This window comes from Entelurus aequoreus, linkage group LG13, assembly GCF_033978785.1.
Source record: "Entelurus aequoreus isolate RoL-2023_Sb linkage group LG13, RoL_Eaeq_v1.1, whole genome shotgun sequence".
NCBI lineage: Eukaryota > Metazoa > Chordata > Actinopteri > Syngnathiformes > Syngnathidae > Entelurus > Entelurus aequoreus.
In genome coordinates, this window is record NC_084743.1 from 44,627,844 (window position 1) to 44,646,776 (window position 18,933).

The window sequence follows — 18,933 nt, forward strand, 5'->3', positions numbered from 1 at the left end:
GTCACGAAGTGGCCGGAGTCAAATATCACTTCGGCTCTGTTCGAATGTGACAATTTGCCTTTAAATCTGGGAAATCACGATTTTTAACTCTCGCTCTGCACGGTGTTTCCGCCATTGCTTTTCTTCAATCAGAGCAGCAGCCAACAGCATATCTTCATGAAATTCGAATACCTTAAAACCAGAAATAGATTTACAATGTGCCGATGTAATTGTTGCTTGTTTAAAATTGTGTATCATTGTGGTAAGGGGGGAAAGTAAGTTTCGGTTTACAGACGATTGAAGTGTGTAAAATCCGACAGTTTTCAATGGATATTTGGCATAGAAATAAAGCCTGAAGATAATTCCATAAATTTAATATGAGATCAACGCCACGGTTGTCAGGTTAAAATATGGTTTTATTTTATATTTTGAAGTTTCTTTACCTTGTTCAAATACCTCATTACCACTATATTTAATTGCATCTTTGTTTTTTCTATTAAACAACACCTATTTATTAATGTTATATCTAGATAAGTGTATCCCTCACATTTTTCTGAAGGGAGAACTATGATGATTCTAATCTACATTTAGCACACTTCTTTGTGGGCTAGATCATGGATGCTCAAACTGGTACGCATACCACTAGTGGTTCGCCTGCTCCATCAAGTTGTACGCTCAAGAATCAGTTCATTAAATGTTGTAATGACGTGACTCAAGATGTTATTTAAATTTTGTAATGACATGACTCAAGCTGTTATTAAATATCTATCAGACTTCAATGTAAGCCGTTACAATCTGACTATTATAGGCTATTGTCCACACCTAAATGAACAATTACGACATAAATAGAACTGTCTTTTAAACCATCAGTTCTATCATTCAATACGTGTGGCAACCGAATGTTCTCCACATTCTCTGCTTACGTCCGCCCTTTTTCAGTCTCTCAGCCAATCTACACGCAGAACAGATGTAACCAATATTGGTATTATTATTGTTATTTCCATCCATCCATCTTCAACCGCTTATCCGGAATGGGGTCGCGGGGACAACAGCTCTAGCCGAGACCCCCAGATTTCCCTCTCCAGAGCAACAATAACAACTTCCTCCTGGGGAATCGTTCCCAGGCCAGAGAGGAGATGTAATGTTATTGTTATTTTTGATATTATATTTATTTAGTACAATGTTTATTTAACTTGTATTTGCAAACATGTTATTTGATTCATTATTTATAGGTGCTTTTTGCAACTTCCTCACGTAACATTTTTCAAAGCAAAAACTAAAACAAAAACACTACTGGCAAGCTTATCTTACAATTAGTGGTTTAACAGAGCACATTTGTTTCACAATTGTCTATATTTTTCACATTTACAAAGTTTATGTAATAACAATTTTACTGACCCCAAGGAAATGATGGGTTTTTACGGTGGTCACTTAACCGGTCTCGTCAACACAAACGCGAAGGAAGTGCGTGCACACATGCAAAAGCAGTCCAAGAGAAGCAACAAACAATTTGCAGTCATGTAGTTATGATAGAATAGACATTCAATGACAGTTAACACTAGCTATCCAAATTTATATTATTATTCAACAACACTTAAAGCTAATGTGCATGCATGTGCTACTGACGTTCGTAATTAAGTCAATACGTATGAGAAGCCGTGAGAGGGTGGGCTATACTGTGTGAAATACATTGGGAGGTTGGCGCCTTCTGGGCATCTGTGTAAATGTTGCAAACAGCCTCTTTAAGTACAGTGTTTTATTTTCCTATAGTCAGACACTGTTTTACTGTTCAAACTGTGTAATTATACAGTGGCCACATTATTAAATATACTTGTTAAATAAAACCCATTTATAACAAATACATAACGCCTACTACTACACACAAGGTTGCATAAACAATACATACATTTGGACATTAAAAAAAGAGTGACAGACTGTAAACAATACTGTACTGTACTCTCAGCGGACGCTATAATTCTAATACCAGTGACGTGCGGTGAGGTTCATGGCTGGTGAGGCACTGACTTCATCACAGTCAGATTTACAAACATATGAACCCCAAAGAGTATCTTATTCACCATTTGATTGGCAGCAGTTAACGGGTTATGTTTAAAAGCTCATACCAGCATTCTTCCCTGCTTGGCACTCAGCATCAAGGGTTGGAATTGGGGGTTAAATCACCAAAAAAGATTCCCGGGCGCGGCGCCGCTGCTGCCCACTGCTCCCCTCACCTCCCAGGGGGTGAACAAGGGGATGGGTCAAATGCAGAGGACAAATTTCATTACACCTAGTGTGTGTGTGACAATCATTGGTACTTTAACTTAACTTTAACTTTACACATACAAACTGTAGCACACAAAAAAAGCACATTTAATAAAAAAAACATTATTATGGTCTTACCTTTACTTATAAATTAAGTCCATGCGCCGCTGTTGTGCTGGATTAATGCACCCTCGCCATAGAATGCACCCCCTGACGGGAGTGTTATATCAACTAAAGCCCACACTTAAACTTTCCACGTGCAAGATTGAATCTATTTAAAAAAGTTAATTAATAAGAAGCCAAAAAGTGCAAAAACAATAATGTTCATGTTGGAGGAGTTGTGAATGACTGCAGGGCCACAACATTAGGTACACCTGCAGACTGCAGCACGGATTAGTTGTGAATGAATGAAATGCACAACTAATGCACAACTAATGCACCCCCTGACTCCCGTCAGGGGGTGCATTCTACGGCGGGGGTGCATTCTCTACCACCAAAAGGCGGGATTCCCAGCAGTTTTATGATTGCTCAGCACAAGAAATACTTACACACATACAGTTGTTGACAAAATACACTGTACATTATATACCTCAGCTAACTAAACTATGGAAATGTATAATATACTGTAGCTCATATAGCAATACGGTCTCACTGCACAGCAGGCCAGCAGTTAGCCGAGTCCGCAATCCATGTTGAGGCACAACGCACTGACGTGCCTCCACTGGCTGCTGATCACCGCACCGTCTCTTCTCGGTATTTGAACGGCAAATGTGAAAATTCAGCGATTTTGAATAAAAATAATCTAAAACTGGTGAAGTTAAATGGAAAATAACTTTATAGTATAATCACTGGATACATATAACAATTAAATGTTTTTTTTTTCTTTTTACATTTTTTTTCTTTCCATGATGGCACGTGAGGCCCCGCCTCTCCTGCCTCCACTGATTGCACTTCACTGTCTAATACAGAATAAAGTCACACAGTACCGTACCATAATAATAAATGCATGGCTCCAACTTACACAACACTGTAAACGTAGAACTTGTTTGAGTGAACGTATGCATCTGCTCACCAGTTTCTGCTATCTGCTTGTGCCCAAGGCAGCAATTCGAATTGAGGCTTGTTTACCTGTATTTTAAAATACAATTGACCTTGTTTATGTCGACAACCTGTCTAAGTTGTCAACTTATGAAGTTCTTTCCTACCGTGTTTTTCTTCTTACAAAAAAGTGCCCACTTAAACCAGCCACTGTGGTTGACTTAAACCACAGTGGTTATTTCAAGGGGTTATTTCTATAAAAATCAGTCTATTGTAGAATCATCATTATGTTTTACAGAATTAGATTTGTAATTGTATCAAAATCAATATAAACTGACGTATAAGTGAGGGAGGGGCAACAGGAAAGGAATTGTCCAGTTTTCTTTCGCATTAGGCTTCTCAGCCTTTCTTTCATCCGCCTTTCTGCCCCCATTTTTCACTAATGGAGGAAAAGTGTGTCCTCCAACTGCTGTAGGTTTAAAAAGCTTTTCTTATTGGCCATTCTCCTTATATCTCTGGCCAAAGTCACAAGTAAATGTGTATATAACGGCTATTTTCGGTTATTGTAGACAACCGCTTATGTCTATGTGACTCAGCCAACCAGAGGGATGTTGACTACTGGTTCCACTGTACAATATAATCTCAGCTCTCCTGCCTTCGCTGAATGTGGCCTTCAGAGTGCGTTTAGGCACTATCCCCAATTTTCTTTTTACTATTTTAGCCTTGCATTCGTATGTTTCCAGCACACACAAAAAATATCTCTGTGGTTGGCTTCTTGCACACTGGATGGAGTAATGAAAGGGAGGCAGAAACAGTCTTATCTAGAAAAGTAAGTCTCAATAATGAGACCACTACGCTGCTTAGTTATCACTGTCTATTTAACACTGTCTATCCTTGATGATGATTCACAGCGTTTGAGGGGCTTGGAATTGTAATTTCTCTACTGAGCGTATTGCATTTCTCGTCACTTTTTAGTTTTTAGTATTTAGTTCGCTGTCCCTGGAAGAATATGCCTCTCACTTGGGGGATAATAGACAGGGGCAGGTTAAAGTTACAAATTTAACTAAAAAGAACAAAAGTAAAATTCTTCATCCCATGTATTACGCCACCTACGTATTACTTTCCATAAGTATTATTCCACTGCACGCATATCACTAGTTTTCTTTTACTTTCGGTACAGTATTAATCATTTATGGGAGTGCCTTTGTAAACACAATATGTCATAATACGGAATGTCATAAAACAAGGACCACCTGTATACAGATTAATGTAAAGCATGATAGCAATGGTTCATTGACTTTCTCTGTCTTTCAGTGTCATACACAAGGCTTGTTATAGATATCCTTTCTTTTCCTGAAAAGCCTGGGAGCTGAGAAGGAGCTTTTAGTCTGTTGAAGCCGTCTTTCAACCCTTCCAGCTACTCTGAAGTAAAAATATCGTAATAATAATAAGTGAAGGAAAAAAATAAAGACAACTCTTAAATACTATATTCCAGATCTTGACGAATGAAATATTCCCATTGAAATCCGTAATTAATCATGTAGTTCAATTTGTTCCAAACAAACGATCTATGGAAACCCTTAAAATAAAACTACTAAATGCTGGATTCAAAATCATACTCAAAACCAAAGTGGAACAATTGAATCACAGGTTGATTGTGCCTGTATGCACTTATTGTACTTATCTGGCAATGTTTCTGATAAGAAGAGTGATAAACTGTTGACACAGCCCAGAATTTGTCATGGTCTGACAGTGGTCCTGGTACAGTACTTAACACCTTTAAGTTACCTCTAGGTTTGCAGCTTCCATTGATATGTCACAAAATCGTGAGACTCTTTAATAATAATAATAATAATAATAATACCTGGGATTTATATAGCGCTTTTCTATATACCCAAAGTCGCTTTACATGTGTGTGTGGGGGGGGGAGGATTAAAACAACTTTATTAGGAAAGGAAACTAAGAAAAGAAAAAGAATAAAGAAACACCAAGGGCAGGGTCAGTTTGGAAAGGCTAATGTGAAGAGGTGGGTTTTTAGGGTGGTTTTGAAGGTAGGGAGGGAGGGGGCATCTCTGCTGTGCCTGGGGAGAGCGTTCCAGAGAGAGGGGGCAGCCACGGAGAAGGTCCTGTCGCCCCAGGTTCGGCACCTGGTCTTGGGGACCTCCAGGAGGCCGGCATCACTAGACCTGAGGGAACGGGACGGGACATGTGGCTGGAGGAGGTCAGAGAGGTAGGGTGCAGCCAGGTTATGGAGTGCCTTGTAGGTGGTGAGGAGTATTTTAAAGGTGATTCTGTATTTGACAGGCAGCCAGTGGAGGTCATGAAGGACAGGTGTGATGTGCTCTCTGGAGCGGGTTCCGGTGAGCAGGCGGGCAGCGGAGTTCTGGACATATTGCAGTTTGTTGAGGGTTTTGGAAGTGATGCCGTAGAGGATGCTATTGCAGTAGTCTAGCCGTAATAAGATGAAGGCGTGGATGAGGGTTTCGGCAGCAGAGGATGTGAGGGAGGGCAGGAGACGGGCAATGTTTCTGAGGTGGAAGAATGCAGTTTTGGTGATGTGGTTTACGTGGGGGAGAAATGAGAGGGTAGGGTCGAAGATTACACCTAGATTGCGGATGTGGGTGAAGGTAGCGACAAGGGAGCCGTCGATGTTTAATGAAAAGTCCTGAGTGGAGCGAGTGAGGGAGTCAGGGCCAATGATAATTATTTCAGATTTGTTGCAGTTGAGTTTTAGAAAGTTTTTTTGCATCCAGGTTTTTATGTCTGTGAGGCAGGTGGTGAGGGTGGAGTGGGTGGCTGTGGTGATGGTCGTGGTGGAAAGGTATAGTTGTGTGTCGTCGGCATAGCAGTGAAATTGAAGGCCGTGGTGGCGGAGGATCTGACCGAGGGGTAGGAGGTAGATGGTGAAGAGTAGGGGGCCAAGTACTGAGCCCTGGGGGACGCCGTGGGTGACTGGGTCAGTGGAGGAGGTGCAGTTGTTGGTTGAGATGAATTGCTGACGGTCAGAGAGGTAGGATTTCATCCAGGAGAGGGCAGTGCCGGATAAACCAAGGGAGGAGTGGAGGCGTGATAGCAGGATGGAGTGGTCGATGGTGTCGAAGGCAGCACTGAGGTTTAACGTTTGTCACAAGTGCTCAGTGTGAACCTTTATCATCTGGTACAATACCACGGTGCCAATGGCGACTTTACCATGTAAAGGTGTTCTGTGGCGATTTGCGGTGTTACCACAGGCACCACTTTTGGATATTGGGCCCTCAGGCAACTTTCCAGATAGTTCTCAGTCCTATAGCCCCATACATTTCTTTGGATGAACTGGCCTGTCTCCTGGTATCTCTTCCACACTCTTGACTCTATTTTGGAGACACAGCAAACATGCTGGCTATGGATATGCCATCTTGGAGAGCTGTAGATACCACATCACGCTAATATTAGTGGGAAAGGGAACTGAAAAATAGAAAACTGGCATAGAATCAGCCAGCATGAGGAGACGGAAATGGTCTGTGGCTTCTATTTGCAAAACCATTCCTTAGTAGGGGTTGTCTTGCATATTGCTTCTTCTTTCCATCGACTGTCTTTGGCAGTTGCACAACAAAAAGTTGAATTGAATCACAGTCAATATTGCTTTAGATCAGAGATCTTCAACAGGGAATCTGCGGATAAACTGCTGGGATGGGTAACTAAATTTCAGTTGATTGGACTTTTTCATATGTGTTATTTTTCACAAATGTAAATGTTTTTTTAAATACAAAATAACAATTATCCAACACACTGTAGTGTTGTTTATAAATGGCATTGGCATGGACACCTTACTCACTGTACTTTGTCGTTTTAAAATAAAAACGTAAAACGACCGTATTTTTGTATTCATGTTAGCATTAAAGATAGCCAGCGATTAGCGTGCTACTAATACTTGCCAACCTTGAGACCTAAGATTTCGGGAGGTGGGGGGTGGGGTTGGGGGCGTGGGCGGGGTGGGGCGGGGGTGTTGTTGGGGGAGGGGGCGTGGTTAAGAGGGGAGGAGTATATTTACAGCTAGAGTTCACCAAGTCAAGTATTTCATATATATATATATTTATATGTATATATATATATATATATATATATATATATATATATATATATATATATATATATATATATATATATATATATTTCTCTATATATCTACATCCTGAAAATATGCAAACGCACAGGGCCAGTACCTTGTACGGCCCTGATGAGACGGAGGAGGACCCAGGCCCGGACATTCCCCACAGTGCCTGGAACCTCCAAGCACCACCGGCGCAACCCCGGGGCAGACCGTCAGAGGGGAGACGCGTGGCGTGGAGCGCTACCTGGACACAAGTCGAGGGACTGATCACCCTCGGCTGGGTCGCCCGGGAGAGGGTGTTTGATTAAGACCCGAAACACCCTATGACCCCGGGAGAATCACTGATGATGTGTCCAGGTTGCACCGTAAGGTGTATTATGAAACCGATCCAGTATGGCATCGCCATTGACTTCCAGGAAGAGGCTGGATGACAACCTCGAAAGAGTGGTGACAACTGGAGAGACAGTTGACAGCCCGGAAAGACGGCAACCGGGGCAGGGAGGGGTAGCATCCCAAGCTGCAGCTCCTGCAAGGGAGCACCCATATAACGCTGCGAAAAACCATGAAGACACATAAGATCAAGATAGGCTGCCTGAGGAAACCCGTGGTGCAACGCACAGGGCCAGTACCTTGTACGGCCCTGATGAGACGGAGGAGGACCCAGGCCCGGACATTCCCCACAGTGCCTGGAACCTCCAAGCACCACCGGCGCAACCCCGGGGCAGACCGTCGGAGGGGGGACGCGTGGCGTGGAGCGCTACCTGGACACAAGTCGAGGGACTGATCACCCTCGGCTGGGTCGCCCGGGAGAGGGTGTTTGATTAAGACCCGAAACACCCTATGACCCCGGGAGAATCACTGATGATGTGTCCAGGTTGCACCGTAAGGTGTATTATGAAACCAAACAAAACTGTGTTTAGATAATTGATACTTCAAACTTGCATAAATAAATCTTAAGGAATATAACATAACTAGGCTTCTGAGAGCTTCAAAATGTAATGAATAAAATGCTAAAGTTGTTGATAAACAAGCAATTATTTTAATAATTAAATATGGTCATTTTAAATTAATTATTATGATCATTTAAAATTAATTATTTCTAATATGTTTATTTTAATCTATAATTCTATGGCTGGATGTAATGAGTCAAAAAAAATACAAATAAGAATACAATTAATTTTGATGTTTTTAGCAAGATATAGTAAAAATGTATTTAGTTTAAAAAAATAAAAAATAAAAAGTTTAATTGATCTCTAGTCTGGATGATTTAGTTCTTGTCATCCTGTTGTCCTCCCGTCTCTTCCCCGAGGATGGCTCCATGAGCTGGGCAAACGCCTGGAGATGCCCTACGTCAACTACACGGTCGGCGGCCCGTCGGTGCGCAGCTCGTACATCGCCGCCCTCTACTTCACCCTCAGCAGCCTGACCAGGGTCGGCTTTGGCAACGTGTGCGCCAACACAGACGCCGAGAAGATCTTCTCCATCTGCACCATGCTCATCGGCGGTATGCCGGACGCCTCGTATGCAATAACGGGATTGGGCAGGCACGCTGTTTATATTGTGGGAAAGTGGACGTGAAAACAGGCTGTCCTCACTCAGGTCCGTATGGAGCTGGAGAGGGCGTGGCCTCCACCTCCGGCTGAAAATCGGGAGAGTTTCGGGAGAATATTTGTCCCGGGAGGTTTTCGGGAGAGGCGCTGAATTTCGGGAGTCTCCCGGAAAATTCGGGAGGGTTGGCAAGTATGGTGCTACTTGCCAGCTAGTGACTAGTGCGGCAGTTACCAGCTATTGATTAGTGCTCTTGTTGCCAGCTAGTGATTAGTGCACTTGTTGGCGTCTAGCAATTCGCCCTCTACTTGTCAGCTAGCGATTACTGCGCCAGTTGCCAGCTAGTGATTAACGCACCATTTGCCAGTTAGCTATTTAAATATGGTAGTATTACACAATAACAAGCAAGATACCTTTATGACCGTCAATCCATCCATTTCGTACCGCTTGTCCCTTTTGGGATCAAGCGGGGGTTAAAGCCTATCCCACCAGTTTAATATAAAACACAATTTTGCCAATTTTTGTACAACATATATAAGTAGGGGTGTGTCCTTTGGGGTCCTTGGCCTGGGCAGCGTTATAGACCTGATTGACTTGGCGTGACTCTGTCGTGATTGTCATGTAATTCCTTTTTTTTTTTTTAAGCAGTGTAGCTTAAATGGTCTTACGAATCGACTGCTTTATGTGCTGTAAATATGAGGATCTATTGTAACGGTGGTACCTTGTTTGTGTCATCAACACGTCTTAAGTCAACCAACAAACAAATCAAGTCCTGGTCCACCATGTTTTTCTTGTTACTAAAACTTGCCAGCTTAAGCAGTTGTTGGCATACATGGTTGACTGTTTTTATTGACACAATTCTATGAAAAAAGGTCAGTTTATGTTGACACGCGTTGTAGTATTGTTAATGTCAACATTGTTGCTCAAATGTTTTTGCGAATTAAGATTTGTGTTTATGTCAAAATCAATAAAAACATACAATGAAGGCAGGGGTGTTATGATCCGTTGCCCAGATCATGTTCTGTTTGTTTTGGACTCCCTCAGTTCCTGTTTTGTGCATCCTTGAGTTTGTGTTCAGTTACCATGGGTGTTTATTGTTTCCACCTGTCTCTGATTGGTGTTCGGGACGCTCACCTGTCTCCCGAGCACTGATCAGAGCGCTATTTAATATTGCCTTTTCCGGTCAGTCAGTCTTGCTTCCTAATTTGCTTCATGCAACAGTTCACGACGGTATTGATTCCTACTATTTACATACTAGCTTCCACGCTAAACTCTTTTTGTTTGCTGGCTCCCACGCTAGCCCCCTTAGTTTTTGCCTTCCACATATGAGCACGTTTTTGTTTGATTTATTGTCAAAATAAATAATTTCCTACCTTCACGCTGTGTCCGAAGTCCGTCTGCATCTTCGGAGAACGACCCCCGCATCACTATGCGACCCGGTCGTCACAAGGGGCTAAAATAGAGGAACCGTCTCTGGCTTCCAAAGCTTTGACATTACACAACATCTTTTTTTCACGGTAGAAGTCAGAACCATTCTTTTATCCCAACAAAAATGCACTCATTTATATTTTGTATGATGAAATATCACCCATTATTTTATGTCTCTGGTGCATGCCACAGACAATAGTATAGGCTAATCGGCGACACTTAATTGGCCCTACTGTGTGACTGTGAGTCAGCCAATCTGAGAAATTTGTTAACGTACACTGATTACATTGTAATTATATTATATGATTGGTACTGGATATAAATTAAGCATGTGTCAACAAAAAGGAGGATAAATACAATGATTTGTGTTTCTTTCACCACAGCAGAAGCAGACAGAACACTGGGAGAGGTCAGATCAAAGAAAAGTTTCCTTAAGGTAAGATCTTCTATGGCATGATTTGAGCTGTGACATTATTCTGTCAAAGATTTCCACTCGTAGTCAGTAATTATTTAGATGCATTCTTTCTTACTGCACAAGCCACAATGCCTGCTGTGTCTAAAAATAGTTTTGTTCAGGAAAATTACAACAATAACATTACAACTTCATATTGGCTGAGAAGAAGCAAATTGCTTTCAGACATTACCGCAATTTACCAGCAGCCCATTTGATCAAATATGATTTTGTAACTAGATCCTTTCATTTTTTATATCTGATGGACCTCTACATAATGTATGCCAGTCTACAGCAGGTTCCATCTTTTCACTCAGCTGTATAAGAGCCACATGACTACACTCATCAAGTTTAGTGAAGGAAAACTATATTTAGTTGTATAAATCCGTTGCAGTGTGTCATCTTCACAATTAATTGTATTTTAAGTAATCATCTAAAATAATTTAAAAAATGTTGATGGTTAAAGGAAGGATATTTAAAAGAGATGTTGTCTGTTATCTGTTGATAGAAATTGGAGAAGACCTCGTTTGTTTTAAAAAGTAATATTATTGAATGTGTTCTGGTATGATAATAATGTAAATTTTAATAATTTCTTGTGCAATTTTTTTGTTACGCAACTGTGTCGGGTTTGTATAGGTCAGAGGTGACGGATAGTGAGGTGTCAGCAATTCCTCCTTAAACCTTGTCCTTGCCTATAGATATTAAAAGCCATCATCCATTTTTGAAACCGCTTATTCAGTTCAGGGTCACTGAAAAAGAATTACCAGTCAATCACAGAACTGACACAGACACACACTACTATTTACAGTCACTTGTACAGTACAGGCAATTTAGTCTTCAGTCAACCTTACACTTGTGTTTTTGGAATATCAAGTATCAGAGAAAATCCACAAAATCATAGTGAAAAACAAATCTGGGCAACGTACAGCAAGTGTTCTACTGCATTGAAATCTGGAACCACTCTGACTCTTCCTTAAGCTGGCCACCCATCTAAATTGAGGACAATGATCCGAAGCCCACAACCAAGATATCAAAGAAGTGGCTTCAGGATAACCCTGTGAATGTCCTTGAGTGGCCCAGCCAGACCCAGACTGGAATTGAATCCCATTGAACATATTTGGAGAGTTATGAAAATGTTTGTGCACCGTTTGCTTCCCATCCAACCTGCAAGAGCTTGATAGATGCTGCAAAAAAGAATGGCCGAAACTACCCAAAGATAGGTGGGCCAAGCTCATGGCATCACATTCAAAAAGACTACAAGCTGTAATTTCTGACAAAGGTGCATCAACAAAATGTTGCGCAAAGGCTGTGGATACTTGTTCATGCAATTTCTTTTTTTTAAGCAAATTTGCATACATTTCAAAAACAAAATTTCATGCTGCCATCATAGGGACTGTGGGTAGATTTTTGTAAGGGGAAAAGCTGATTTCATTCAAATAAATATTTTCATTTTAGTTCAGTTATTCTATTCATATTCACACATTATTTTTGTGGAATGTACATTATCTGTTAATTGTTTTTCTACATTTCTCTACAAAATAGGGGAGACCCTTCAGATCAGAAAGACGGCGTAATGGAGCCAGCAATGTGCACGTACGGTCGCACTTTTGTGGAGGTGATGAGTGAAAAGTACAGTCCAGAGAACTTCCCGTACCGGAGAGGACCTGGCATGGGGGTAGTGGTGGTGCCAACTGCATGTCCCCAAGGTTCCCCTATGAAAGGTGAGCTAAATATCCAACCAATACTTATGTACGCATGTGCATTTTATGTCAAAATCACGTCTATGTCAACCAACTCATCAACACAATCGACCACCTTTTTTGTTGATATGAAATTTGAGACCCAAAAGGACCAATTCTGTGAAAACTCAGTCTACATTAATTGTAGGATTGTCAACTTCCTCATTCTTCATCAGCAACATAACTACTCTCACGTTACACAGCATTGAAAAATGCACAGGGACTTTTTGATCTGTGTAAAGTAAGCTTCAAATTAAAAGCAGGAGTCATACTACGCAATGTCAATTTTCCTTACCTGTTAGCACCTGTTTTTGTGTATGTGGCACCCTTATGACTCCTTAAAGCCATTTTTATTTAGTTGTAGTCCAAAGTTGTAGTCAATAAGTTTCTTATTTTTCTTTATCCTCTTGCTGTAGGGCAGACTGGCTCGTACATGCACATCCATGCAAAAATTATTCGCTGTTGCCATTTCTAATAGGAAAAGTAGCGAAAAGTTTTAACTTACAGTATGTCTGTCAAACTCAATATGGAAGCTACAACATGACTGACTAGGGAGAAACATAGTCGCAGGGGACTTGAGGGAGGCTCTGGCCTGTGAATATGGCCGCCCACAAACCGGTGAATTCTGAAAAGACAGCCAGAAAGTGGCTTAAAGATGGTCCGTAAAAAAAAAATGATGTAAAATGTTTACCAAAGCACCACCAAAGCACATTTTATGTAGACCACAAGGAAGTTTTGTTAATGTAGAAAAACATTATATGACCCCCTTCAACCTAGATTCCATCATATCAAATAAAAAAATGCTTTTTAAATTGATACTGTAAGAAAGACAGCTTTATTGTCATTGTAGTCGAGGCATGCAACAAAATTAGCACAGCACCTCAATTAGATAAAATTGTAAAATATCATTGTAACAGAAGAGTCAGGATAAATATTAGAACACATGTAGGAAAACTGTCAACAAACTGCCAAGAGTCATTTATTATTGCCCATTCTCCTTATGTTTGTGGACACAATACCAAGTAATTGTACAAGCAATGACTGGTTTCAGTTTCAGCTATGTCGACAAAGTCAAAGTCATCTTTATTGTAAATTTTCAACATGTGCTGGATATACAGGAAAATAGAAAAAGTGTTTTTCTCTAAACCACGGTGTGAGCTAACTGTAAAATGGATGTTTTTTTTAAACTATATGCAAAATCTAAACAATAAAATAAAATAAAAATAAAAATACAGATATACAAAAATTACACGATAATGTACAAAATATGCATTGCAAAAGAATATGTGCATTTTTGTATCTTAAAAACACAGCCAGTGTGCATGGACATGGACATTTGTACAATAAATATGAGACATTCAGATAAAAATAAATAAATACAACAAATATCTAAAAATGTGTTTGTATTTATTTGTTTGAATGCCAATGATTTTTCCTGCTGTGTATACTATGCGTTGCAGGGTCTTTTGGTCTTGCGATACAACAGCTTACAGTATGTTGATGTGAGTCAGACAATTTGAGGGGTGTCGATATAAATGGTTTCTACTGTATAATACGGGATGTAAACAACATTTTATGTTCAGCCTAAAATAATATTTGCTTCACAATTTTCTACTTCGCTCTTAGACCGGCTGAACCTGCCCAGTGTGCTGGTGTTGACTGGTTGTGGAATTAGCAAGGCAGGAGAACAGAGTGAAATCGCTGCCTTCTGTTCCCATGTCATGGAGCTGGACCTGTCCCATAACAAGCTGCAGGACTGGCATGAGGTGCTGTCTTTGGGTTTGTTGATTTATTCACTTTCAATATTACTAGATAAGTACAGAAAATCTGTAGAAAAAGATAATGTCTATTGTGTTTGTAATAATAGCTCACAACAGGCACTTGCCTATCACCTCAAGTGTATCACCAGGGTTCCTGTTTATATTAGCACACAATCTAGTGAGCACTCAATCATCATAATGTCTTTTCAGATCAGTAAAATTGTGTCAAACATCCCCAATCTGGATTTCCTAAATCTAAGCTCCAACCCGCTAGCAGGGATGACCCTTGAGCCACAGTGTGCTGAAGCCTTTTCTCACGTCCGACGCCTCGTCCTTAACAACACCCAAGTGTCCTGGGACACCGTAATGCTGCTCACCCGTGGGATACCTGAGTAAGGGAAACCCTGATGTTGCTTTTCATGTTGTGCAATATTGAAACCTAAAATGCCTTTTGAGGTATCATAGCTGGATTCAAATGCAGTCATCAGTGTTGTCTTGCAGGCTAGAAGAATTGTTCCTGTGCCTTAATGAGTACAGTGGTGTAAGTGCCTCCAGTGATGCTTGCCCCAGTGTCCGCCTGCTTCATATCACAGACAACAGCCTACACGACTGGGTCGAAGTCCGCAAATTTGGATCCATGTTCCCGGGACTTGACACTCTAGTCATGGCCAATAACAATTTAGCTTCTATACAAGACAGCAAGGATATCCTACAACGGCTCTTCCCAAACCTTCGCAGCATCAACCTCCACAACTCGGGTCAGTTGCTGTATGTGTGCTTGTAACATTGTGATTGCAGAATTAACTCAAACAATACTGCTGACATTAACAGCCTTGCAATTGCATGTGTTTTTGTGGCCACTGCAGTTTCCTCTCACGGGTCAAAAACTGTACGTTAGGTTTATTGAAGATGATAAATTGTAGAGGTGAGGGAAATAATACATTTTTAGATGCATACGATTTTAAAACCGATTAGTAAACATCAATAATCAAATAATCCATGTATTTATTGTAAATAAAGTAAAGCAGACAGACAAAATTTGGCTGACTGCAGCGAGCCACCTCACTGAGGGATCCGACCAGCTCCTTCATTATAGAGCACCTATGTTTCAGTTTTGCATACATTTTCATGAATTGGATTTGAATTTCTTATTACAAATGCACAGTTTTTAAAAGTTGCAAGTGATAAGCGCTTATTTAGTGAAACAAAGAAATGTAAAACTAGTATACATGAACTAAAGATGCATCAATAATCGATTTTTAATCGAATCGTACCTTCTCGAATTGTAAGGTGGCCAAAGATTCCCACCTCTGATAAATTGTGTGAGTATGAATGCTTAACTCTGTCTGGCATTGACTGGTGACCAGTCCAGGAAGTAACCGGCCTCCCACATTAGGTCAGTTAGAATGAGCGCCAGCACAAAATACGTTTTGGAAAATGGATGGATACATTTACATTATCCGCATTGGTTTGTAATGTCTTCATAAAAGTTAGCAGACCCGTTGACCCCCACTCAGAGTATACCCAGGGTTATTGTATTCTAAGTGGTTTTATACTCAGGGTAAAAGTTAGGCAAGGCAAGTTTATACCCCCAGGTAGAAAATGGTCTAGTCCCTTTCCATGTAAAAAAGTATCTTACTACTGTATATTTCCAAAAGATAATTGCTAGTGTTAATGAGTATGATGCCGGGATCTCAGTGGATAATTCTTGTGCATACTGCACATGGTTGGCCCACCGCATAAAGCACTTAAGGGCCACAATCACTTGGCGGGCCACATGATCATTGCTTTGAAAAGATTTGAGGATTTTTTTTCTTTTGTTTTAATCTGTCAGTTATAAGATATGACATCATGAAAGTTCAAATAAAATCAGTTGTGCTCAATAATGAAGTTGTTTGAATCAAATTAGGAATGTATAACTATACAACTTCACCCAAAATTGTAGCGGCAAACCCAGCATGCAACAATTTGCTGTTCACTTTAAAGGGGACTGCAATTTTTTTTTCATCATTCACGTTCACTATGTGAGACAAGAACACACGTTTTAATTTTTTTATGCATTCTTAATAGTAAAAAAACACTTGCATGATGTGGCTAACAATGTAGCTAAAGGGGATTCGATCTATTCCGCCTATCAAACACTCTAAAAAAACATCCAAAGCCTTCCATTAACAATTTATATACATGCTGTAAGTATTTACTGTATGTAATGTAGTAACTAACACATTCATGATACCATGTAATATTTACTATTTTGGCCATTTTAAGCATCGCGGCGGCACATTTGATTTCACAGAGGGCATCATGTTTGCTATTTCCTTCAACAGCTATAACTAATTATGGCAGACTTAATGAGAGCCACCAACAACTACTTGTAGAACCTTATATTTTTGAGCCTGAATTTTTAGAAGATGAGCTACAAGTTGTAGAAGCTGAGTGACAAGCAGATCGAGCTATAGTAATGTTACTAGCATCATGTAGCAGTATTGCTAAGTGCTGTACAAGAAACACTAACTACGAACTTATTAAAGGCCTACTGAAACCCACTACTACCGACCACGCAGTCTGATAGTTTACATATCAATGATGAAATCTTAACATTATAACACGTGCCAATACGGCCGGGTTAACTTATAAAGTGACATTTTAAATTTGCCGCTAAACTTCCGGTTCGAAACGCCTCTGAGGATGCCGTATGCGCGTGACGTAACCCGGGGAACACGGATATGCCTTCCACATTGAAGCCAATACGAAAAAGCTCTTTTTTCATTTCATAATTCCACAGTATTCTGGACATCTGTGTTCGTGAATCTGTTGCAATCATGTTCATTGCATTATGGAGAAAGAAGCTGAGCAAGCAAAGAAGAAAGTTGTCGGTGCGAAATGGACGTATTTTTCGAACGTAGTCAGCAACAACAGTACACAGCCGGCGCTTCTTTGTTTACATTCCCGAAAGATGCAGTCAAGATGGAGGAACTCGGATAACAGAGACTCTAACCAGGAGGACTTTTGACTTCGATACACAGACGCCTGTAGAGAACTGGGACAACACAGACTCTTACCAGGATTACTTTGATTTGGATGACAAAGACGCAGACGTGCTTCTGTGAGTATGCAGCTTTGGCTTCTAAACATTTGATCGCTTGACCGTATGTGCGCAACTTTTTTTTGCGTATGTACGTAACTTTTTTAAAATATATAAGCTTTATGAACCTTGGGTTAGGTGAACGGTCTTTTGGGCTGAGTGATTGTGTGTGTTGATCAGGTGTTTGAATTGTATTGGCGTGTTCTATGGAGCTAGGAGCTAGCATAGGAGCTAGGAGCTAGCATAACAAACACGCAGGTGTTTTTATGCAGGATTAATTTGTGGCATATTAAATATAAGCCTGGTTGTGTTGTGGCTAATAGAGTATATATATGTCTTGTGTTTATTTACTGTTTTAGTCATCCCCAGCTGAATACCAGGTACCGTGAGTATGCAGCCTTGGCTGCTAAACATTTGATAGCTTGACCGTACGTGCGCGTCACGTACGTAACTTTTTAAAAATATATGAGCTTTATGAACCTTGGGTTAGGTGAACGGTCTTTTGGGCTGAGTGATTGTGTGTGTTGATCAGGTGTTTGAATTGTATTGGCGTGTTCTATGGAGCTAGGAGCTAGCATAGGAGCTAGCATAACAAACACGCAGGTGTTTTTATGCAGGATTAATTTGTGCCATATTAAATATAAGCCTGGTTGTGTTGTGGCTAATAGAGTATATATATGTATTGTGTTTATTTACTGTTGTAGTCATTCCCAGCTGAATATCAGGTCACCCCCGGCTCTCACAGCATCTTCCCTATCTGAATAGCTTCCACTCCCCACTAGTCCTTCACTTGCACTTTACTCATCCACAAGTCTTTCATCCTCGCTCAAATTAATGGGGAAATTGTCGCTTTCTCGGTCCGAATCTCTCTCACTTCATGCGGCCATCATTGTAAACAATAGGGAACTTTGCGTATATGTTCAACTGACTACGTCACGCTACTTCCGGTAGGGGCAAGCCTTTTTTTTATCAGATACCAAAAGTTGCAATCTTTATCGTCGTTGTTCTATACTAAATCCTTTCAGCAAAAATATGGCAATATCGCGAAATGATCAAGTATGACACATAGAATAGATCTGCTATCCCCGTTTAAATAAAAAAAATTCATTTCAGTAGGCCTTTAAAGCAATCACTATACAATGCCAACTGATAGGATGTTTATCTTTCAGCACAAGACTCGTGTCTCCCGATTAGATGATGAATTAATTATAATTCTCCACAAGAGGGAGCAAACAAGCGTATTGTCGGTTATTCCTAGCAATGTCTTAACTTCTTGACTTATGGCCACAACCTTCTACCTTCTACCATGTCTACTACAGTTGTGATTTCATAATCTAGCACATTTTTTTACCAGCTCAGAGAAAATGCATCAGCTCACCGGCTCAGTATGTCAATAACTGCATAAGCTAGTTACCTGTCTGTGAACAAGGCACCGCTAAAATAGTTCCTCTGCATTAGCTCTTATAGAAAGTCGCTAGTACTTGGTTAATATGCAGTTCACGACATGTAAATGAAGTATTTTTGGTGGTTTTGTGGGCAGAAAAGATGACTAC

The 18,933-nt window shown here is 40.5% G+C and overlaps 1 protein-coding gene across 3 annotated transcripts in view; it reads left to right on the forward strand.

Annotated features, from left to right (window-relative positions):
- The window catches only part of LOC133663434 (tubulin-specific chaperone cofactor E-like protein), a 34,661-nt gene that overhangs the window by 496 nt on the left and 15,232 nt on the right, over nt 1–18,933 (forward strand). The window contains exons 2-6 of one of the 3 annotated variants that reach the window (XM_062067891.1): nt 10,729–10,781; nt 12,339–12,517; nt 14,162–14,301; nt 14,506–14,687; nt 14,797–15,053. In XM_062067891.1, coding sequence (XP_061923875.1) covers nt 12,370–12,517; nt 14,162–14,301; nt 14,506–14,687; nt 14,797–15,053 — 727 coding nt within the window. In that variant the 5' untranslated portion in view covers nt 10,729–10,781; nt 12,339–12,369. Of the gene's footprint in view, nt 1–10,728; nt 10,782–12,338; nt 12,518–14,161; nt 14,315–14,505; nt 14,688–14,796; nt 15,054–18,933 lie in introns of those variants that run through there. The other 2 variants (XM_062067892.1, XM_062067893.1) reach the window with 2 other exon arrangements.